Source organism: Topomyia yanbarensis, chromosome 3 (assembly GCF_030247195.1).
Source record: "Topomyia yanbarensis strain Yona2022 chromosome 3, ASM3024719v1, whole genome shotgun sequence".
Classification (NCBI taxonomy): domain Eukaryota; kingdom Metazoa; phylum Arthropoda; class Insecta; order Diptera; family Culicidae; genus Topomyia; species Topomyia yanbarensis.
This window is the reverse complement of record NC_080672.1, coordinates 377,590,506-377,606,668: the sequence shown is the minus strand read 5'-3', so window position 1 is coordinate 377,606,668 and position 16,163 is coordinate 377,590,506. Positions and strand designations below refer to the sequence as shown.

Sequence of the window (16,163 nt, the reverse complement as noted above, 5' to 3'; positions counted from 1 at the left end):
ATGTCACTGCATTAACCATCATTTGCCATTCCTCACACGCCCCCCTCCATCTCTCTCTCCCTCCCCCCCTCTCTCTCTCTCTCTCTCTCTCTCTCTTGCTCTCTCTGTCTCTCTTCTATCGCATCTATCTTACTATTTCTGTATCCATTTCTAAGTTGTGTGATAAGATCTGTCAATCTGAAACTATTATTAATTGTAATTGCGAAGGTTTGAGAAAACAAAACTATTTCTTGTCTGCTGCTACATCAACTCAACTTTAATTCAATTCTATTCAAAGCCACTATAATTAAGGAAATTCATGGCTATATCAGAAAAATATTTGGCTTAACTGGGTAATATGAAAGTTTGACGATGAAAATTTTCAAAAGAGACGTTCCACGTGCGATATTTAAACTATTCGTATCTCTATTGAATTTTGAATGAAATACATGCTCAAAGACTGAAAGCTGAAGCCAGCAGGATTGGACTTGCCATCAACGTTTCGAAAACAAAATACATGAGAGGAAGAGGTTCTAGAGACGACAATGTGAACCTCCCACCCGAGTTCGGATTGACGGTGACGAAATCGAGATGGTCTACGAATTCATGTATTTTGGTTCACTGGTAACCGACGACAATGATAACAGCAGAGAAATTCAGAGACGGATCTTGGCGGGAAATCGTGCCTACTTTGGACTCCGGAGGACGCTCCGGTCGAACAAAATTCGCCGGCGCACGAAGTTGATTATCTACAAGACGCTGATTAGATCGGTAGTCCTCTACGGCCACGAGACCCGGACTATGCTCGTGGAGGACCAACGCGCCCTTGGAGTTTTCGAACGAAAGGTTTTGCGTACCATCTATGGTGGCGTGCAGATGGAAGACGGAACGTGGCGCAGGCGAATGAACCATGAGTTGTATCAGCTGCACATTCGTTGTATTGGTACGAACTTTCATGAAAAATAACGGATCAAAGACCAAAAATATCCACAAATTAGATCCAGGAAAAGAAGTCTCCCAAAGTACCCACTCTCGATGGGGGATGCAACTACAATGTGTCTTCTAACTTTTCGTCGTCCATATGTGGATATACTGAGTAGTTTGAAACATTTTTTTTCACAGTATTGGTCTGTATAGGACTTATTTATCCATATTTCCTGCACGAGAATTCCGAACGAAACAATATGAAAGCTATAAGGATGAATGGAAAGAGACTGCATTGCAATCAACTGAATGCACGGCTTTTATGCTATCGACATAGCCTAGACATTTCACACTATACTCATTCACGAATCGCATTCTCCCTGTCGTTCTTTATTCAAGAGACTTGAAAGCACATGTGAGCTTGTCTCACTTTACTGTATTCAATTGTGCGTTAAAATACTGGACCTGTAAATTCTATTCTGTACATAAATCTTTTTTCGGGAATATGTGACCAAAAAGTAAACTTCGAATTCCAAAGCAAATTGAACATTCCAGGTTCCTGATAACTAATTAAGGTACAACAATAAAGTAGAAACACCAGATAATCTTAAAACGACGCCGTCAAGTAAAGAAGCACGAAAACAAAAAGAATAAAACCAGAAAAAGATGGAAGCCCTAGAAAATCCATTGCATATATATTAGCCTTTTCTCGGAAGATGGGATTTTCAAAAACATTTCAAAACTTTCTGATGCAATGGTTCTCAAATTCGTACAATCCGGTTTATTCATTTTCTTTATTCAAAAATGTTTTCAGCTTCAAATATATGACCATTTCATTTTAATTAATTATTTCATTCAGCATCTTTTTATTCGTTTTGTTCATCTGCGTTCATTTTACTTATTTTATTCGTTTCATTCTTTGGATTCATTCTGATCAGTTTACTCTTTTTGTGCATTTTACTCATATCATTCATTTAACTTATTTTATTCATTGTTTTCATTGCATGCATTTTATTCATTTTTTCCAGTTTATTCATTTTGTTCAGTTTCTTCATTTTAATAATCTGACTACTTTTTCAGTTTTAATCATTCCATCCAAATAATTTATTTGATTCAATTTATTTCTTTATATTAATTTATAACATTTTACCATTGTTCAATTTTTCATTTTAATCAATGCATTTAATTCTGCTCATTTTCTTCTTTTTATTCATTTTATCACTTCAGCTCATTTTGTTTATTTGATTCGTTTGTTTTATTTATGCATTTCATTTATTTTTTACTTTATTCATTTTGTTCATCCATTCTTTTTATTCATTTGATCCATTTCATTAATTTGATTCATTGTATTCACTGGATGAATTAAATCAATTTGATTCATTTAATTCATTTGATCAATTTGATTTATCTGATTTATTTGATTTATTTGATTTATTTGATTTATTTGATTCATGTGATTCATGCGATTCATTTGATTCATTTAATTCATTTGATTCATTGATTCAATTGATTCATTTGATTCATTTGATTCATTTGATTTATTTGATTCATTTGATTCGTTTGATTCATTTGATTCATTTGATTTATTTGATTTATTTGATTCGTGTGATTCATTTGATTCATTTGATTCTTTTGATTCATTTGATTCATTTGATTCATTTGATTCATTTGATTCATTTGATTCGTTTGATTCATTTGATTCATTTGATTCATTTGATTCATTTGATTCATTTGATTCATTTGATTCATTTGATTCATTTGATTCATTTGATTTATTTGATTTATTTGATTCATTTGATTCATTTGATTCATTTGATTCATTTGATTCATTTGATTCATTTGATTCATTTGATTCATTTGATTCATTTGATTCATTTGATTCATTTGATTCATTTGATTCATTTGATTCATTTGATTCATTTGATTCATTTGATTCATTTGATTCATTTGATTCATTTGATTCATTTGATTCATTTGATTCATTTGATTCAATTGATTCATTTGATTCATTTGATTCATTTGATTGATTTGATTGATTTAATTTATTTGATTCATTTGATTCATTTGATTCATTTGATTCATTTGTTTCATTTGATTCATTTGATTCATTTGATTCATTTGATTCATTTGATTCATTTGATTCATTTGATTCATTTGATTCATTTGATTCATTTGATTCATTTGATTCATTTGATTCATTTGATTCATTTGATTCATTTGATTCATTTGATTCATTTGATTCATTTGATTCATTTGATTCATTTGATTCATTTGATTCATTTGATTCATTTGTTTCATTTGATTCATTTGATTCATTTGATTCATTTGATTCATTTGATTCATTTGATTCATTTGATTCATTTGATTCATTTGATTCATTTGATTCATTTGATTCATTTGATTTATCTGATTCATTTTATTCATATCTTTAATTTTATGCATTTCATGTTCAGTCATTCGTTTTATTTCATTCAATTTGTTAGTATGAGTCAATTTATTCTATTAATCTTATAACTATTTCTAAATATAATCTTAATTTTTATGTAATAACCTAATCTAATTTGATTCGTGTATATTATAATTTTGATTTCCATTAATTTTTCTACTCATTTTATGAATTTAAAAACCTATTGTTTCATTTTTTGCTTTACTTTTTTATTTCGGTCGTTTTGTTGATTTCTATTAGTTTATTCGAGATTTTATTCGTGCAAGACTAGAAACTGTTTTCATCCCACCTCTAGTTGGGTGCCTACTTCTCGTGAGTTCTGCAAACTAATCCAATAGTGAAATGTGTAAGAAATGTCTCATCTCACTGCTAGGTGGATTAAATCGGTTTTTAGACTTATTTCGACGTAAAGAATTCGGTTTGGATTTTTCCGAGTATTAAAAAATTAATATTCGAACGCTGTATCCCCTTAATGATGTCCAATTGAGCTAAAATAAGGCGTAGAGTTCTTTTTCGATTTAATAAACATTTTATGTAAAACTTTATGCAAAAGTATAAGATGACCATTTTCCTTGATATCTTTCCTATAGAACCACCCTAGTTCTCCATACAAACTCTAGTTTTAAACTGTGAAGCCCCGTTCCAATTTTTTTTTAAATTTCTTCTCCAAGAGTTACCTTGGATACCAAACTTACGTCATTTTTTTCGTTCTGCTCTCGGATCTTGTGTTAAACAGTGTTATCTGGAAAAATCTCCGAGTTTGCGTTTTGTTTTTGGTAGTCCAAAAAGTGTGGAAATAACCGAGAAAACAACTTGTTCGTTAACCAGAGTCAAATGATCTTAATGTTAAAACTTCTATAATTAAAGAAAACTTTGCTAGTAGTGTTTAGCGACTGAAAAAAACGCTTGCTGTCAAGGTTGGGCCACTCGTGTTCTCAGGGCTGGGTCACTTTATTTTTTACCCAGAAGGTAAACTTACAGTCTTAAGCCAGTTTTACGGACCGAATAGCATTAGAATTGCCACAATAAAAGTAATGTTTTATCAATGTACAGTGGTCCAGGAAGCGAAATTAACGGGAAACAATTAATTACGCTTTCATCTTTAGATTTAGAGATTTGGTGTCTTAGAAACATTTATTGTGTGTAACAAACTGCATCTTTTATCTGAAACAGTTTTAGGGTGGTTCTTAAAATGTCAAAGTTGTAGAAATTATTTTACATTCTAGTTGAGATAGAATGATACTTTCCTCTGCAATATTTTAGAACAATCAATTCTGAGCAACTTTGTTGAAGTTTCTAACTTTGTATCGCAAACAATTTTCATTTTATAGTGAGTTCCATGTCATAACTTAGAGTGTCTCTCAAAAAACAGTTTTCACCGTATAGTTTTTTAGTGTGATTTTGTCTCACAAAAGTACTCTTCTGTGTTCTTTTAGAGCATGATTAGGGGCAACTTTTGCTGAAGGAAGAAAATTTTTGTCTTGTCTGGTTTAAAAGTTATATATAATTTTTTATTGAAAAATACGCCCTTTTCAAATGTCGATATCTCAAAAGCAAACGAAAATTGATAATTTTGATTGCATTTGAAAGATTGTACTTGTGTCTGTAATATATTAAAAAAATGGAGAACGCTTTTTTGTCTTTCTCAAATAAACCAATATTACGTAGAAGCATACATTCCTAAAGTACTCATATAAAAAAATATTTGTTTTGCGGAGATTCTGGGAATTCTTGCCAAGACTTTTCAAGAATGCAGGCTGTTTCATATTGTAGATAGGATAATGACCCTATATTTGGCCTATTCGTTAGAGTGCCGTTCTATATCACTAATGACGACCTATAATTTGCTTCCAATCAATCGCCAAGATTTCTTAAAATCTGTACACATTTACAAGCTTTTTGAAATACAGATATGTTCCGATCCATAGTTTTATATTACAGATGAATACGAAGATGTACAGATGTATGTCTGTATCATTCACTGAAATTTGATTTGGTGCATAGATATATATTGATTGTTTGGCTTTGTGACCAACAAGCTGTCATTAAAATTTGTTTTGATTAACTTCTTATCTTCAAACAAGTTTCAATTAAACTCACTCGAATTTTCAAAAACTATCGTAGATTTGGTAAACCAAAGCGCTTGAATTGAATACATCATGTGCAATACTAAAACTAAGCATGATTTTGATTATCAAATGGGGAACTGATGAGAGTTCGACTCATGGTAGCTAAGATGTTTGTTAACGCTTTCCGCTATTGGACATCTTTAAAATACGTGCTTATTGTGGATTTTAAATCTTCAAACATAACCCTCTACCACAAAAATGAATAGGTATGATCAAAGCTTCATCGACGAAGATGAGAGAACAGAGAATTGCAGAAATACAATATTCCCTTCCCCCTTTACGTAGGGGATACGCGCGTAAAAGATTTCAGTGTATATTTGGTATTTGCATTCTCGCTCAGGGATGTAATGCACCTCAGAGCAAATAAAGAGAAGAATAAAAAACGCTCTCTGCACTTTTCATGCGAACCACCGCTCTTCCCTTTCACAATATATCTCTTCACTCTGATGCGTGTTACACCCATACGTGCATTCTACTCCATGGCTGCACACCTCAAAGAGTAAAAATAAAGAGGCTCTTTAGAGTAAATCTTGGTCCCACACACACGGAAGCAGAGAAGGCAATCAAAAAACATTTTTAAAACGTTCTTCCGATCAATCTTTATCTAAATTTGGTTCGCCTTCCTACCCGATTGCCACTGAGGGGAGGCACAAAAAGTGGCACTTCAAGGTGACTCTTTGTGCGAAATTGTGCAGCTCTTGGTGCACAGATCTTTCTCTTTTTCGTTTTCAAGTTTCTCTTTGTGCGGTCCTTCTGCACATCGCAGTGTTTTTGTGATGCTCTATTTTTCATCGGTGTATTTCGCTCTTTGTGCACATTGTGTGAGCAAATAACAAGCCTGCATTCTCGCTGGCTCCATTATTGTTGGTGGTATGGTAGGGTGGAAGTAAGAGGAAAGCGATTCTAGTTTCTATTGCGCTCGTATACAAGTTTTTTTAATATACAGGTTCTCAGGAATAAAGCAAATATTGACCCTAACGCATGGATCTTAATTCATATGAATTTCAACGATTGTACATATGTTGAGTAATTGATGATATAGTGTGGCACCCTAACGAATAGGCGCAAAATATGGTCATTACACTATCAGCAATATGAAAAGCCTGCAAATGTATGTGGTCCTTGAAAGGTCTTGGCAAAAATTCACAGAATCTGCGTAAAACAAATATTTTTTTTTCAGAGCCGTAGCAACCTAAGGGGCAAGGGGGGGCTTTGCCCCCTCACGCGTTTTCTGCCGCACCACGTATGTTTCTCATGTATGAAATCGATACAAGAACGAAATTGAAGATTATTTAAATAAAAAGCATCAAAGAGTGAGTAGGAAGGTCTGGTTTGTATAGTTTATACTGTATAAAATTATTATCGTCACCAAACTTCACCGCCGTGAATTGTTTCAACATAACAAGGGACGGCGCATGTTTATATTGGTGGTTACCCAGTAAACGACCAGTGGGCGATATCTGGCAATTATTCCACCGACCAGATTGTGGTCCAGTGGAATGCCGCCGTCGACCCTTGTCATAGACCAGTATATCTGGGCGGTGGTGCTGTAGGTATTGTTCCAATACAACAGTGTGATCCCAGTACAGCTTTGCCAGAACAGGCAGTTCGGCACAATCTCCAAAAGACCATGTTACAGGCGCAAACTCTTAGCAACGTTGTTGTGATGCTCGGTATTGGCTGCAATGACTAGTACGCAGCAACCTACCATAATGTGGTCGCAGGTCCCGTACGGTGAATGGCACATCCGGCATATATCCTCGATATCTTGGTGGCAAACATACCTCCTGCAATTCCCCGACGGCATTATCCTGTCGTGGTTGGCAGTCATGTCGGATTCGATCGCAAAGAGAGCTTACCTCGCTTGAACCGCAGGTTAGATGCAGCCTTGTCGACGTACGGCTGCTCCAACTGGTGTGGATGGGCACCGTGCGCAGCTTCCTGCTTCCACTTTGCAATCTTCTCCGCTGTAGTCAGCAAATTGCAGTTAAGGTTGCTTGGTATACTCCATGTCGATTGGAATTTTCCACAAAGTATTCTCGCAGTTGTAGCACCTACACTACACATATTGCCTGGATGTCGTATTCCTTGTCCTCCTTTATCCCGTGGCAATTCTAAATGCCTTCCTGATGACGCCGAAACTGTAGGTCAGCACGGGTACAGAGCAATCAATTCTGACTTTATTCCCCGCGTTCAAGATACAGTTTCAAGATTTCAAGATACAGTTCACTTGACTCAATACCGTTATTTCGGAATTTAAGCTTGATGTCGGTGTGGCGAATCCCGCGGAGCTGCAGGAATCCTATACTATACTTATACGATTCGCCACGAATCGTGTCCAGAATCATCTCGCCTTCGTCGATATCGCAGCCTCCTGTGTCGACCAATCGCACTGATAGTAGCTGAACAGATCGGCATTTTTCTAGACCAAACGCCATGCCGAAGTCGCCACTAATTCTTTCGACTAGTTTGAAGACTACACCCAACCGTTCTGTCGAGTCAGCATAGATCTTGATATCGTCTACGTTGAAAGTATGGGTCATCTCGTCCGGTGAGCTTTCTCTATACATTATCTGATAGTCATGCCCTTTTTGATTGAACGGTTGGACGAGCGGGATGAAAGAATCATCTTGAAAGTTCCTCCGCAAGATGTATTCTAGACCGCAACACGTCTTTCTCATTTCTGAGCTGAGCAGTGTGTCGTCCCCCTCTCCATCACCTGCCGCAGGAACCGCAGACTACAGACCTACTTTATACATATTCAACACCTTAATAAGGAGTGAGTGCGGTATGGAGTTGTATGCCTTCTTGTAATCGATATAGGCCATACTAATGTTCCGTTGGTTACAAACTAATTCTCTAATATTGACTGTATCGATGATGGCTTGATCTTTCCAATCTAGTGTGTTGTTCATCTCTTCCTCTTTCAGGATGCTATTTTTCTCACAGTGGGCCTTTACATAAATAGTGATGAATGTGCTCATGATCTTGTGCAGACTTGTTAGACAGGTGATTGGTATGTCCTTGGTGATGAAATCCGACGATAAGCGGGGTTCGCGTAACGCCCAATTCCCAAGGTACCGCGTACCCTCGCGTAAATAATTGATTTCGACGGAGACAGCTGACATCTCGCCGATTTCTTCACCTGCTCATTTCTCCTCGCGCCTTAGCCACGGTTGCCCTTCGCAATATTGTCCGGGGCCTCCAAATACCGGTTCAAAAGCTAGTGAAATCGTTGATATCCCTGCTCCAGACCTTCGCTGCAATTGAGCTTCTTGTGGCTGATTTGGTCATAGAAGTGTAACGCCTTAGTCATTTTGATAAGACACTATTATACTATTGCTGTATTAGTGTGTCGCGTTTTTTGTCAGCTGGTGAGCTCCTAGCATGCGAAGCTCAGTAGGAGTAATAATCGCACATAATTTCGCTGATCTTTTGCCGTCTCTGTATGCGGTCAGCCTTCCAATAGCGGCACGGTTATTCGATATCCGACTCTCCAATCTCTGCTATAGGTTCTGGCTTTTTCCGGTGATGTTGAGACGGATCCCCTCTAGGGGTAAGTCGGTATCCTAAACATCTTACGGTTGCCACTGCAGCACAGAATGCTTCCAGATTCTGCACTAATTCTAGGTGAATTGGAAGCAAGTTACCATTCATGTTTTGAGGTTCACAGATCGACTTTAAAGAATACTGCAGCTTCGGGATCCTGGGGTGCAACATTGTATCCGTGTCGCGACGTTGCACAATCACCTCATCCACATTAAAAACCAAATCGGCTAGTAGCTCTTTTTTTCTTTTTGTCAACGATTAAGTGTGAGTAATTTTTTTGTTTTTATCTTATAACGAGCGAGACGATGAAGGAAGGAGGTTTAGAGCAGCGTGGAATAATGTCATATGAGTAAGCTTAAAGTTCGCTGACGACGTAACCCTTTGCGTTCTACCGCAGGCAGCGATGCCAGATTTACAGACATGTCTGTATTTTACAGACTTTTGATGTCTCCTACAGATGTAGCCAGAGATCTACAGACTTTTAAAAGGGTAATAGTGTTTAGTAAAATTGCACTAGAATAACTGTTTTCGAATACGAGTGATTCCTTCACAATAGAATTCTACTTTTAATCTATTTTTAAAGTAAAATTTTAATGAAACTAGGATTTACACAACCATCTACAGAGTTTTACAGACATTTTAGTTATTCTTCTACAGACATTTCAAAAAACATGTGGCATCGTTGACCGCAGGAGTCAGGACCGTCTTGAGTACCGTGGCTCTTAATATTTAAAATACTTCTTCTTTCAGGTCCTTGCTTTAAATATACGTTAAATTTTATCAAAAAAATATTTGCCCCCTCACGCAAAGCAGGATTGCTACGGCTCTGTTTTTTTATATGAGCGCTACAGGAATGTATGCAAAAATGCTTCTACGTAATTTTGGTTTATTTGAGAAAGACAAAAAAGCGTTCTCCAATTTTTTAATATATTACAGACATAAGTACAACCTTTCAAATGCAATTAGAATTATCAATTTTCGTTTGCCCCCTTTTGAGATATCGACATTTGAAAAGGGCGTATTTTTCAATGAAAATTATATATAACTTTTAAACCAGACAAGACAATTTTTTTTCCTTCAGCAAAAGTTACCCCTAATTATGCTCTAAAAGTACACAGAAGAGTACTTTTGTGAGAAAAATCACACTAAAAAACTGTGCGGAGAAAACTGTTTTTGAGAGACAACCTTAGTTGACATTGAACTCACTAGAAAATGAAAACTGTTTGAGATACAAAGTTGAAATCTTCAACAAAGTTACTTAGACTTAATTTTTCTAGACTATTACAGAAGAAAGTATCATTCTACCTCAACTAAAATTTGAAATAATTTCTGCAACTTTGACATTTTAAGGACCACCCTAAAACCGTTTCAACCAAAAGATGCAATTTGTCACGCACAATAAATGTTTCTAAGACATCAAATCTGGAAATCCAAAGATGAAAGCGTAATCAATTGTTTCCCGCTAATTTCGCTTCCTGGACCACTGTGCAATGAAATCAATCAAACAAACTAACTAAAGCGTAACACCTCGAAGACGGAGCGTTCAATCTCAAACGAAAGACAATTATCCTGCTGAACGAAGTAGCCCACCGAAAAACTGTAGAAATTGATAAATAAATAAATAATAATAAAAATATCCATATTTGTGTATTAAAAAATATGTTTGGGTATTATTGGCTTTCGCAATCTTGTATAAATATCAAACGCCTTATTTTTGGATTATCGTTCAAAATAAAAAAATAAGGCGCTTGAAATTTATACAAGACAGCGAAATCCAATACCCAAACATAAAACACCCTCAGCCACATAAAAATATTTTAGTACATGTTTCGTCAGTTAGGCCACTACAGAGCACCTTAACTGCAATGGCCCAACCTTGACTACTTTTTGTTTCTCTTTTTGGTAAGTTTTTTATGACTGTGCAAAACTTCAGATTATTCGTATACAAACAAAAAATTCAGGACAAAGTTACCATGACAACATTGCCCTATTAATACACCCTAACACATATGTAGACGGGAAATGCTACATGCAGCGCCTATCTGGTCAAGTTGATATGCAGGAAGAAACGCTCCAAAGAGTTCAGAGAAAAATACTGAAATTATTATTAAGCATGCCTGGTTCAGCACAAGTAAGTTACATATTCTCGTAAGTATTGACACAATGGAAGAATTCAAACAATTTCTGGCATAAAACATGAAGCAATCATCAATTGCAACTATTAACTCTTTTTCTATATTTATAGAGTTAACTTAAAGATCCGTTTGCCTTCATGCTTATATTCATATTAAATTAAAAATTTGATGAAAATAATAAAAAAGAAAAATCAAATTGAGTATGTTTATAGAGAAAACTGTCTCAGAATTGTAGATTATTGGAGCACTGTTTTCAATGAGACCATTGTTCTACCCCTGCAATTGTTCTGGACGCTGAGAATCGACTGCGATTCGCTGAAAATAGAATCACACTTCCGCACCTCGATGTATGCAATACCAACTTTATACAATATCAAAACCAATTGCTACTCTTCATCAAAAAGATTTATTTCATCATTTTCCTCATCTTTCACTAGAAACAACCAAAGCGCGAACAAAAGAAAAATAATCCGACAGTCACCGCCATTTGATTTAGTGGTGGGCATACACGGCAGGGGCTGCGCCGTAGTAACTGCCGTGGTAGGAGATTGGGGAAGCGGCGTAGGTCAGAGCTGGGGAAGCGGCGTAGCTCAGAGCTGGGGCAGCAGCATAGGTGTAAGCAGGAGCAGCAGCGTAGGTCAGAGCTGGGGCAGCCTCAACATAGGCATGCTTGGCAATTGGGGCAGCAGCATAGGTGATGGCCGGTGCAGCAGCATAGGTCTGATGATAAGTGGTCTTCTCGATTGGAGTCGACACAACGGTCTTCTTCACGGTCGGAGCGTAGATTGGCTCTGAGATCTTGGCATCATGGTGCACCACCGACGAGCTGTGATGAGAAACTCCAGTTGGGACGTTCTTCAGGACAGTGCCTACGTGAGCAACGGTTGGTTCTTCGATGATGCTCTTCTGGTAGGAGATTTCCTTCTGAGCATAGATGGTTGGCTGGTGCACCACAGACGTGTATGCCAGCGGTGCCGAAGCATATACTGTTGCGCTAGGGGCGGCAGCGGCAACGGCCAGAACAGCAGACAACACCACCTTCAGTTAGGACACAATAGAGAGAGAAAAAATAGATCACATAAATTAATTTGTTCGTTAGAAAAAAGAACATTTTATCCTCATCACTCATGCCTTAGCATAAATCACGCAGCTACTGTATGATTGAAAGGAAAATGTAGCTGAAATCACTTCTCAACGATAATTACCAGTTTGAACATTTTGAACGATTGTTTCACAAAGGTCTGTGTTGAGCAGTTGCTGAATGATTGAAGCTGTATTATTTGACTGTAACTATTCGCTGACCCGACTACGCCTTTTATATCACTCAAATAGAACGACCAAAGAGCGTTCGCGGATTCCGGACTTCGTTGCGCGTGAGTAAAGCTTCTCGGGAGGACCGACGAGACATACGACAGCGCACGGGTGAGCGGCCGGCCGAAGTTTCGCACTACTTCTTCTCTGTCGTTTTTACTATTTTTTTCCCAACGGCCGGTAGCTTGGCATCGGTACCGCGTTGTACCTTCGTCGCACCTCTTCATCCACGGTCTTTCCAAACCTACGATCGAACGAAACGGCGCGCGTGGATTAAACTTAAGAAAATTGAAAAAAAAAACTAAGAACTGACCACTGGTGGTTGATGCCGTCGAATTTTTTATATTCAATATCATAAGCGCTGTTTTACAACACTCTATACAATTGGATCATGTACAAAGAACTTAGCGTAGAACATTCAGAGAGAGAGAGAGAGAGAGAGAGAGAGAGAGAGAGATGAAAAAACACAAAAATACGCACAGTCGAATCCTGTTTCAATCTTTTTGAGCTTTTGATCAATCTGTCTCCCTATCCATTTGGGATCCGGTCCAAAACCTAAACCGGATAAAGGTAATTTTATTGCTGTATGGGTTGGGTTCTGACATTTCCCGGGTTATGGGGCACTTGGAATGGTAGAGAGTTACGGCAACACCCGTGACATCAGCAGTGGACACACGGGAATATTGGAACGTAACGAAAATGTCAACCAGAAATCAAGGTGTAGCTTTATTTGATCATATTCTAGTGGGTTGGTTTAGTTCGGGTTTGTAAAAAAACTCATTATGTTTATGATTCGTGAACAAAAAAAATTAAATACCGAGGTGAACGTGAATTCATACGACAGTTGATTAGTCTTCAATTCTAGCAGATTTTTTTTAACTAAGAATATAGATTCGAACACCTTTCCAATTGTTGCCAGTTTTTAATGCTGAATAGAATTAGGATCCATTGTAAGTGCGTTGTGACAGAAATATTATTGGAATCCGATAGTTTCTCATCTAAGGTAAAACAATTCCTTATACATATTAATTCCCAAATGGGGAAATTTGATTAAACTAATTTGCGCATTAAGGGCACAAAACCTAACTTAAATTAAGTTTGATATTTTTGTGTTTCGAATTCATCTCGTCAGTAACGAGCACCAAATGGGTGTCTAGTTAGACGGTGTATCTAAACTAGTACCGAAGATAGCACTAGTTAACTAGTTTTTACAACTTTTTACATTTCTTACAAAAGAAATGTATAGGATTCGCTTAAACTTTGAAAACTTTTTCCGAGGCCCGGAGGGCCGAGTTTCATATACCAATCGACTCAGCTCGACAAATTGAGACAATGTCTGTATGTGTGTGTGTATGTGTGTATGTGTGTATGTATGTATGTACAAAATGTCATGTAATTATCTCAGCAATGGCTGAACCGATCTTAATGAAACTAGTTTCAAATGAAAGGCCTAACGCTCCCATTTGACACTATTATTTTTGTTTTTCGATATGTTGTTTACTTTCTGAGATATGGGTAATTTTGTCAAAACAGGGCAGGTTTGAAGCGAATAACATTCGAACAAGGCAACTATATCGCGTGAAATAAACAGAAACAAAAATTTTATGAAAATACCTTTCTAACAAGCTATAGATTGTCAAAATCCGTTCACGAGCGGCGGAGATATTAAACATTTTGTATTTTCATTCTTCGCTTACCAATTTCCACTAACTAAAAATTAGACCGTTCCATACAGAGTATTGCTTTACTGGTTTTTTAGGGTCAAAACTAAACCGATTTTGAATACCCGGGTATGCAAACACATCTGCGTGATTCAAGGATTTTGATTCCGAAAACATTTTGTGAATTTACTTAATAATGAATTACCTATTTCTCAAAAAATTAATAAGCAAGATCATTTCAAAGACAAAATATGTGTAATGTGTAAATTCACTTCAAAGTGCAAATTTGTCCAGAGTTTCTTATGAAAAATTTCTAACCCTATGTGCGGGGTCGGGACTCGAACCCAGGTGCGCTGCGTACAAGGCAATCGATTTACCAACTACGCTACATCCACCCTCATTGTCCAGAGTTGATGTATTTACCCGTTGGATTGAGCAATGCGTTCACTCGTGAGATAAACGTTGGATGGTATATGAATACATCAAGTAATCCTCCTAGTAGTGAGAAAATAGATTTCTAATATAATTCATATTCATATTCTACTCGTAGCATCACCAAGAGCAACTGTATTTTTGAATAACAAAATTGCAGTGAAAATTTATCAGTTGCATTATTGAAAATAAAGATTTAAGGAATCAAAATTTCGCACTATAAACAAAAATAATGTCACAGCTCTAACCATCATTTACCATTCCTCACAACTGACACTGAGTTGTACTGAAAACCCCAATATACATTTTTCATGATCAATGTGACTAAAAGCATATTTATTTGCGAAAAAATACGACATGTAATTTCAAGAATGTTCGTGTCTCAAAGGAGTCCAGAGGTACTTTCAATACTAACTGGCTTTTCGATGAATTTAAGTACTTAATCTGGTAGTTTGAACCATTTCTTTGCAATGGTATTGCTTTGTATAGGACTCATTAACCCATATCTCCAGAACGAGAGTTCCGAATGAAACAATTCGCAAGTAATAAGGATGGGTGGAAAAAGACTGCATTGTAATCGACTGCATGTACGAGTTTTATGCCATCGACAATAATATAATTGCCAACATAGCCTGGACACTTGACACTCTTTTCTAGATATTTCAATGGCAATGAATACTATTTACTGGTGGCCTTTTCTCAGTTTACTATTTCTAATTACGTGTTAAAATACTGGACCTGAAAATTCCATTCTATACAAAATCATTTTTCAGATGTCTGTAACCAAAAAGATATCTTTTAATTCCAAAACAAATTCCTGATTTCTATATTTTCTGATGACTAATTAAGGACCATCAATAAAGTAGAAACACCAGATAACCCTAAAAATTCCGTCAAGAAAAGAAGAACGAAAACGTGCTCTTTGCAATGGGATTTTCACAAGCATTTCAGAATATTCTGAAACAATGGTTTTGAAATTCGTGAAATTCGTTTTATTCATGTACTTCATTTCAATAACGTTCTTAAAATATTATTAAATATTCTCATTTTTTCCAGCTCATTCATTTAATGTATTATATTCGTTTGGTTTATTTTTTGCATTTTAAAAATTTTACTAATAATAAATATGTGATCATTTCATTTTAAAGATTTTTTCATTTAGCATTGTTTTTATTTATTTTGTTTATGTGACCTAATTTTATCTATTGTATTCATTTAATTCTTTGTATGCATTCCGATCAGTTTATTATCTTATGTATCTTATTCGAATTATTCATTTAATTTATTTTATTCACTTTTTTTCTAATATTTTTTCTGATATGTTTCCGGTTCACACATTTATTCATTTTAATAATCTGACTAATTTTGTTCAGTCATTTACTTTATTCATTTCATCTAGAACATTAATTCGATACAATATAATTTCTTCTATTAATTCTATTACTTTTTAACATCGCTGATTTTTTCATTTTAATAATTTAACTGCTTAAAAACAAACAAAATGAAAAAATGATAAAAAGACAGAAAACATTTTTATTGTGATAAAAATTCTTTATTTTGTTTATATTATTCATTCCATTCATTTTATTGATTTTAT

At 36.0% G+C, this 16,163-nt stretch overlaps 1 protein-coding gene across 1 annotated transcript; it reads right to left on the bottom strand.

Annotated features, from left to right (window-relative positions):
- Positions 1-11,549: 11,549 nt before the first annotated feature.
- Positions 11,550-12,499, bottom strand: LOC131692413 (cuticle protein 16.5-like). Its single transcript, XM_058979443.1, has 2 exons — positions 12,368-12,499; positions 11,550-12,200 (listed from the first exon to the last, which is right to left on the bottom strand). The coding sequence occupies exons 1-2, from the start codon at positions 12,377-12,379 to the stop codon at positions 11,655-11,657; spliced, it is 558 nt and encodes a 185-aa protein (XP_058835426.1). The 5' UTR covers positions 12,380-12,499; the 3' UTR covers positions 11,550-11,654.
- Between the last annotated feature and the right edge of the window lie 3,664 nt (positions 12,500-16,163).